General features: G+C 35.1%; 1 protein-coding gene across 1 annotated transcript; it reads left to right on the top strand.

The window, feature by feature from the left end:
- Positions 1 to 38: 38 nt before the first annotated feature.
- Positions 39 to 7,868, top strand: LOC119067636 (arrestin domain-containing protein 2-like). Its single transcript, XM_037170735.1, has 6 exons — positions 39 to 674; positions 6,108 to 6,319; positions 6,378 to 6,575; positions 6,646 to 6,840; positions 6,897 to 7,215; positions 7,278 to 7,868. The coding sequence occupies exons 1-6, from the start codon at positions 428 to 430 to the stop codon at positions 7,376 to 7,378; spliced, it is 1,272 nt and encodes a 423-aa protein (XP_037026630.1). The 5' UTR covers positions 39 to 427; the 3' UTR covers positions 7,379 to 7,868.
- Positions 7,869 to 8,902: the final 1,034 nt, after the last annotated feature.

The raw sequence follows: 8,902 nt of genomic DNA, 5'->3' as shown, positions 1-8,902 counted from the left end.
GGCTTATGTCGCAGCGTCTGCTACGTTCCCCACTCGTTTATACCGTATTTGGCAAAAACCCAACTGTTGACTCTAAACATTGGAATAACTGGACTCCTTTAGAACGAGTGATTTGCGCGTACGCATGTAAAGAAAACGTACGCATAATAGTAAAGTTGTGGATAGCATGAAGCGTAAAGTTTGTGTTTTCAATTTTTTGTGAATGGAAATACTGGGCAACAGCATCGCAAACATATTGCTCGTAGTCATTCAAATCAATATCTAGACTAATTGGATTTGTATGGTGTGAGGCCTTTTCTCTATTATTTAACTGAAGATTCAATGTTTTTGTAAACAAACAAATGGAAAGTGAATCAAAGCTCATTTAACTTGTGTATACATTACTCGTAGCTGGGCTAAAGACAGTGATACAGACGTCGACATTAGAATGCCGACAGCTTGTGAAATTAATTTTGAACATAATCCACAGAAAATTGTGTACTGTGGTGAAAAAATATATGTTACAGTGCGACTAAGGTTGACGGAAGAAATTAAAGTGCGTTCCATTGATTTTTACTTGAATGGAACAGCGCATGTGCGTTTTTTTAAGGATGATTCAAACAGGGATGGATACCATACAGAACGTGAGAATGTTTTGGACATTAGGAAATGTTTAGCCGGAGGAAATGGTAAAGGTAATCACATGCATTTCGGACAAATTTTTTGATATAGTTGCACACTTTCATTACGGTATCGTAGTATGTTTGTCGCAATTTTTCTGATAGGCATATATAAAGCTTGTGCTCGTACACGGTACTAGGGTCTTATAGGTTTACTATCACGTTGGTATTTGTAACACCTTGAATTCATGTTCCTGACGGGAAGCAATCGTAGTTGTTAAGAGTTGTCCAATCAGCGAAAAAGAACTGTACATTTGGTAAACTAGCCTTTAACACCATTATATTTTTAGTCCTTTAAATATTCAAAAATAGGAATGGGCGCTGCCCGACTTTCTACGTCACCCTCACGACATTTCTACAATTACGACAATTGTTTCCAAAAAACCCTCTTTGGTCACAGAGTCTTCGACAAAATTCGTTATACTAGACAATACCCGCCTGAAGTAGTTGCAAAAGAAGTTGCAAAATTCGTAAAAGGAAAATGTTTTTTGCGACAACTTTTGCAACTACTTCAAACGACTGGGAGCAACCTGAAGTAGTTGTCAAAGTAGTTGTCAAAGTAGTTGTCAAAGTAGTTGTCAAAGTAGTTGTCAAAGTAGTTGCAAAATTTGTAAAAGGAAAATATTTTTTGCAACAAGTTTTGCAACTACTTCAAAAGGCTCTAGACATTACACGCAAAAAAAAGTCGTACGGATAAAACGGTTGAGTTACACACGGTGCGGTTGAATTAATTTTAACTGAGCATTTCGATGCACTTTTGATATTTTTCGATATTATTAGTCAGCTCGGAGCCCTGAACAAGGTTCCACAAAATTTTTTGATTTTCATCCGTATTTTCGGTGACAGTGGTGCATCGTCCATCCTGTCTACAGAGAGAGTGGAGGAAAACTGGTTGTGGTTTCAATCGATAGTGCCTGAAATTCTAATAACAATTGTACAAAAATGTGGTACCCTAAGTGCAAGTGAAGCCGACAGAGACATGCTAAAGTTGAAAAAACGTGATTTTCAAACAGTCATAGAGGCGTGGATACATGAGGGATGAAGCTAATAAATAGTTCTAGCAGTAGAGCAACATTTCCTCTACCAATGACCAAAAAATTATTTTTGGAGACCAACTACATAAAGGCCGACAGTAGCTCAAAGTTTTTCCCTCATATTTGGTAAAATTTGCAGGTTTCAGAGGTACCTGAGACGCACTTATTAAATTTTATTGTAAATAAAATGGTTAATTCTGAAGTTCTGGAAGTCTTAGCTGTCTATCGACACCACACTTGCAATGACTCATGTCAACAGTGCCGATATGTTGCGTTAATAAGTGAATTGTGTCCTTCTACGACGAAATTTTGTGCTTGATTTGAAAAGTCTTTGAAAACACTGCTGGAATGATTTGTTTGATAAACAAAGTTATAGGAACAACGAAAAAAACAAAATAACATCGATTTTTCGCATTTTATATAGATATTTCAAATCATGCACAAAATTTCGTTGTGGAAGGACACATTTCACTTATTCAAGCAACATATCGGCACTATTGACATGAGTCATTGCATGTGTGGTGTCGATGGACAGCTGAGACTTCCAGCATTTCAGAATTAACCATTTTAATTAAAAAAAATTTTAATAAGTGCGTCTCAGGTACCTCTGAAACCTGCAAATTTTACCAAATATGAGGGAAAAACTTTGAGCTACTGTCGGCCTTTATGTAGTTGGTCTCCAAAAATATTTTTTTGGTCATTGGTAGAGGAAATGTTGCTCTACTGCTAGAACTATTTATTAGCTTCATCCCTCATGTATCCACGCCTCTATGACTGTTTGAAAATCACGTTTTTTCAACTTTAGCATGTCTCTGTCGGCTTCACTTGCACTTAGGGTACCACATTTTTGTACAATTGTTATTAGAATTTCAGGCACTATCGATTGAAGCCACAACCAGTTTTCCTCCACTCTCTCTGTAGACAGGATGGACGATGCACCACTGTCACCGAAAATACGGATGAAAATCAAAAAATTTTGTGGAACCTTGTTCAGGGCTCCGAGCTGACTAATAATATCGAAAAATATCAAAAGTGCATCGAAATGCTCAGTTAAAATTAATTCAACCGCACCGTATACAACGTACGAATTGGAAATTTCACTTAATTTTTTTAATTATTATTCTAGAAATAATATTACTACATTTCGTCCTTTGCCCACTTTACAGATGTGAGATCTATTACTTTATACAAAACAAAATGCTGAGTGTCTCAAACGCGAATAAAAAAAAAAGAATTGTCACGGGCATGAATTGAACTGGGGACCTCTCGATCTTGAGTCAATGATTTTCGCGCTGAGCTAACTGGATGTTGAATTAAGAACAGTTTACTTTGAAGAGTTCTTTTGTTTGACATTTTCTTTTAAACATATGTGAAAAAGGATGTACGTTTTAGACGTAGTAGCAACATTCAGGCAATATTTTCTAATGATTAAACATCGAATTTTAGACTTCCAAAAAAAGTCGAGTTCTCAAACTTTAAAAAATAATTTTTTATACTAACGACCAAAGAATTGCGACTTCGTTGCACTTTTTCTCCGTCGGATATGAAAAATATTATTGTATTACTCGCCTTCGGCTCTTTCTGGAAACCTCTCACACGCTAAAAATGACTGTTGGTCCTAGGTACGAGATGTGCTATTATTGATAATTTATGAAATTTCTGCCACGTGTTCCTTTAAAAATATAGTGTACAGTTTCATCTAGAACACATGATCATACGATTCTCGGTATTTTTGGATATTTTATTATGTAATCATGTCCGGAGCGATAGCGGAGGACTTGACGCAGTCTAACTTCCAAAAAAAGAACGAAGAAATTTTTTTGAGACGCGGCAACTATATATAGGCGAGAATTTAAGTTTCTTTCCTTTGGCCTGTATCACCACAATTCTATCTTATTCGCGCTTCTAATACGAGCAAAACGAGCTATCACTCGACTATGTAACTTTAAAATTGCCGGAGATACATCGTTTTGAAGTTGGTCATTTTGATAGAAAATGCACCAAATTAACGTTTTCCAAACAATCAAAATCTTTCAACTTACTCTGTATGTTTCTATCTGTCTATCTGTCTATCTGTCTATCTGTCTATCTGTCTATCTGTCTATCTATCGACGGTCGATCTCGGAAACTAGTCAGCCAATCTCCATGAAATTTTGCAGGAACCTCGGGGTGGGCATAAAAATGAAAATGTGATACGCCATTACCCCAGGAAAAACCAGAATTTTGTTTTATTGGCCTCGAAGTGGTTTCTGAGTGTGGTTTTCGAGGGTCGGGAACGCGTTTTCGGCTGTAGCTTGGCTGTATTGAAACCTACAGAGGCGTGCGACCCATCAAATGAAAGGTATTCGTAACATGATTCGAACAAAAAAATAATTAAAAAAATCGGGGCAGATTCGTTTGAGCTAGAGTGATTAGAGTGACCAAATTTTGAGCTACTCGAGCGTAGGATGAAAGGACTAATATTTTTGCGATTATGAGAGATAGAGAGTTACTTTCTTCGGCAAAGTCTCAGAGTTTTACGAGTAGAACAGAGGGGCATATGTGAAAAATGTCGAAAGTTGGAAATGGGTGGGTCAATTAGGGTTTTAGAGTTATTTCTTGAATGGTGGCAGATAGAGAATTACTTTCGTCAAATTTTCGAATTTCGTCAAATTTTCGAATTTCGTCGAATTTTCGAATTTCGTCGAATTTTCGAATTTCGTCAAATTTCGTCAAATTTTCGAATTTCGTCAAATTTTTGAATTTCGTCAAATTTCGTCAAATTTTCGAATTTCGTCAAATTTCGTCAAATTTTCGAATTTCGTCAAATTTCGTCAAATTTTCGAATTTCGTCAAATTTTCGAATTTCGTCAAATTTTCGAATTTCGTCAAATTTTCGAATTTAGTCAAATTTTCAGTTTCGTCAAATTTCGTCAAATTTTCGAATTTCATCAAATTTTCGAATTTCGTCAAATTTTCGAATTTTGTCAAATTTTCAAATTTCGCCAAATTTTCGAATTTTGTCAAATTTTGTCAAATTTTCGAATTTCGTCAAATTTCGACAAATTTTCAAATTTCGTCAAATTTTCGAATTTCGTCAATTTTCGTCAAATTTTCGAATTTCGTCAAATTTTCAAATTTCGTCAAATTTTCAAATTTTGTCAAATTTCGTCTAATTTTGTCAAATTTCGTCAAATTTTCGAATTTTGTCAAATTTCGTCAAATTTTCGAATTTCGTCAAATTTTCGATTTTCGTAAAATTTTTGAATTAAAACTGAAAACTGTTATAAAAAGCAGTGTTGACTACACTTCTAAAACGACTGATATCCCAACAAAAATCTCTTCGAGAAAAGTGTGACGCAGTCTTTGAAATACAATTTCTAAAATGAATGATATCGCTAGAGTTGACGCTTTCAGCTTCGTTACGCAAAAATTAAATTTTACACCCAATTAGTTCAAACAAGCTGGCTTAGGTTTTCTCATCATCTGCCAAATAATTTTTACAAAAAAAATTTAGACTGGAAACTACCAAAATTTTACCAAAAAAATCTGCGTCGCAAAGTGGCAGATGTTCAGGAACAGACCAGCAAGAAAATTTATTATTTATTTAGAAATTTCAAAGACTGCGTCACACTTTTCTCGAAGAGATTTTTGTTGGGATTGTAATTATTGAGCTAGAAAATCTGAGTACCTTTAAGGCAATAATGACTGGTGAGACTCTTTTTCTTCGATGAAGTGTCAATAACCACAGATTAATTCGATCGAACTCTATTGGCAAGAAGTTGATTTTCAGAAAATGAACGTTAAAATCACGTTCTTTCAAATAATTTGTGAAACAATTCAGAAATAACTTTTGCCATCAACACCAAACAAAATATTATTATACGTCTTACATGTACACCATCCTACGTCTTAAACGTAATTACGTAAATCATGCTACGGCTAAAACGTACATTTCGACGATGAGATCAATGGTTGAGTTATCCGTACATTAAACGTCTTATCTGTACATTTTTCGTCTTAGACGTACATCACTACGTCTAGTACGTAGAATGTACGTCTAAAATGTAGATCCAAAATTTCATTTTTTTGCGTGTATTTTCTCTCTCTTTCCATTTGTGTAGCATATACGGTGAGTAAACGGAGTGGAGTACGGAATAGAGCACATTATTTGAAATGACAACTGTACACGGACACGTACACAAAACGGAATGAAAACGGATGATTTTGAGGCCTCCTTTAAGCACGAAATGCACTAAACTCCGTTGCCAGTAAATCAAAATAAATTTTTAAGAGTAAATTGTGTAGAACCGTGACAAGATTAAATCGTGTTCAATTTTGGATCGTAAACGGATGTAAAGCCGAATGAAAAATGAGAACTTTTTTGTAAATGGAGGAACACTACACTTAATATAATAAACTCTCTGTTTAACAGGTGAAACGCAAATTATACCAGTAGGAACACATGATTACAACTTTACCTGCACGCTGCCATCGAATTTACCAGAAGAATTTTTTGGCACGTATGGCAACATTAAGTACACAGCAAACGTTGCACTTCGAATACCATTCTGGCCCGATAAAAAATTTCAAAGGGCTTTTCACGTTTTCAAGCGGTTTGATTTAAACGATGATCCACTGTTGCGAGTAAATTTGTTTGTATTTTTATCATTCAAATAGTTCACTAATTCATTTAATTTAACAGGCTGAAGTGTCAGACAAAAAATTACATACCATTTCGCCAAACGCTCAGTCGGGATCTACAGAAGAAGGAGTCATTTGTATTTCAGCTAAAATTCCGATCGGTGGCTATGCGTATGGTCAAAGTATTCCTATTAGTGGAGTAGAGGTTGAAAATACATCTGACTATCCAATTTCAAAGTTCAGTATTTATATTTTGAGGGTACTACCGTTCAAATGATTTATGTCATGAATGAATCGAAGCTTTACCTCAAATATTTTGTTGTATTTAGAAAATCACCTACATCAAGTCTGACAACTGTCGAAAAACTGAGTATGAAACTGTACAAAAACGGAATGCAGGCAATTGGATATGTGGAAAACAGGCATATAAAAGGTTTTCGACTGTAAGCATCAAAGTTCCGACAGAAATCGCACCAACCGACACTGAAACATGCAATATCATTAAAATTAGTTACTTACTTTCGGTAAGTTTTTCAACAATTTCTCCACAATTAATGTTTGTAACGATCACTTTTTGCAGATCGAAAGCATAGTCAGAGATGTCAGAAAAAGTTCAGGAGTCTCGATTTCACTTGATTTACCAATAACGATAGGAAATTATCCATTAACCCCAATATTGATGGGATCTTATCCGAACAAGACAAACATGGTCTTTGCACGTATAACAAGAACCGGTTCCGGATGTATCGTTTTAACGAACAATGTTGGACTATCGGGTGGAACAATGCAAACGACAGCTGAAGTATTTCCGCTTGAATCTGAGCTTCCAACATTCCCGGATGATGATACAGTATCGATTCGTACTTATACAAGCACTCCGCCACCATTCCCCGATGACGGTAATTCTTGTTTCGATTGCCTATTTAAGTTGTCCTTTAATTACATTTTCTGTTTCCTCGAGATTCCGGACTTCCAACATACGAAGAAGCTCGCCTACTGCTTGAAGAGACCAACATCTACGAAGAAAGCATCGAAGCCACACTTTCTGCACTTGACACTTAATCATGGACTTGACACAATCTAATTTAACCGAATGTGTTCATTTTTTACAGTAGACAAAAGCAGAGATAAGCAGTTGCCGAATTTCGTCGTTCCGTTGCAAAGTAATGCAGTTTTCCAATGCTGAACAGTGTCAGTGAGCTGAGCAGTGAGCACGTATAAGAAAACACTTTTTAGTCAATTAGTCGGGAAACAGCCACATCTTTTTAATTTATTTTGATTCGTTGACTTATTTTAAGAATAAAATTGTTCGACGACATTTGAAAAAAACTAAGTTTTTTTTAATTGAAATCAAAACTCACAGCATTATCTTCTTTTAAAAAACGCAAAAAACAATGTCGACTTTTTCTTCTTACGGCTTTGGTTTCTCTCTATAATTATGACATTTCCCTTTGTATTTGCTTAAATGTATTTGTGTTAGCAGCTCACTGCCTTCTGACTGCCTCTTTGACAGCATTTACAAAAATGTCGTTTCGCATAGCTCGATCATTAAAAATTAATTTATAAAAAAATCTGCTCAATTTAAATTGTTTCTAACAACGCAAATATTTCTAATTTTGGTTATAGAATCAAAATAAATTATAAAAAAATCATCTGTTTCCTGACTAATTGCGAGTTACGAATTACCTGAAAACTACGACATTCTTGTTTGAAGCATAACGGTACTAAATGTCGTTTGAACATTACGTCATTTAAAATAAAGTGTTTTCGTAAATGATGTGGGGAGTTTTCTTGCGTTTCTAAGTCTGTCTGTTCTTCTTAACTCATACTGCATTTCAATCTTATCACTGTGCACGTCGTAGCTCGGATTCCAAATCACTGATGCATATTTGAGATGAGAACGAACATGAGTGTTATAGATACTCGCAGGGGTCGTTCTTGTAATTATTTCCATATTTTTCCTACTTTTCGAGAATTGTCCTTGTTTTGTCCTTACTGTACTAATTGTCCTTATTTTCTGTTTGAATTTTTATGATTTTTTTTGTTCACAGAACAGAATCAAAAAATAGATAAAAGTATGAGTAGCTCTAAATAATTTTATTTTCTTTAATTTTCCGGATCAAAGGATGTATGCCTTGTGATGTAAGATATGTGGTTGGACCCAATTTCAAGCAAATTTCGAAATATATGAGACGTAAGTGGAAAAGCTGCAAAAATCATTTTTAAAGGGATATTGATTAGAAAACGGAAGTTGTCAAAAACTGACTCACCCAAAATAATTAAAATCGTTTTTGTTTTGCCTTTTCCACTTACCTCTCATATATTTCGAAATTTGCTTGAAATCGGGTCCAATCACATATCTCACATCACAAGTCATACATCCTTTGATCCGGTTGTGGAGGGTTTGGTATCGTTTGAAAGCTGAGGGTCCCAGCATAGCATTATAAGGAATCTTGTGCTGTTTGAAACGTTTATAGATTTTTTAGGGTCTGTCAAAGTTCGCCGAAGGAGGAAATTTTACAGATTTTAGCAGATTTCGGAAACTTAATATTTTTTTAAAAATCGAAAAACTGGTTTTATTTTGTT

Source organism: Bradysia coprophila (assembly GCF_014529535.1).
Source record: "Bradysia coprophila strain Holo2 chromosome X unlocalized genomic scaffold, BU_Bcop_v1 contig_128, whole genome shotgun sequence".
In the NCBI taxonomy this organism is placed as follows: Eukaryota; Metazoa; Arthropoda; class Insecta; order Diptera; family Sciaridae; genus Bradysia; species Bradysia coprophila.
This window is presented reverse-complemented; position numbering and strand designations above follow the sequence as displayed.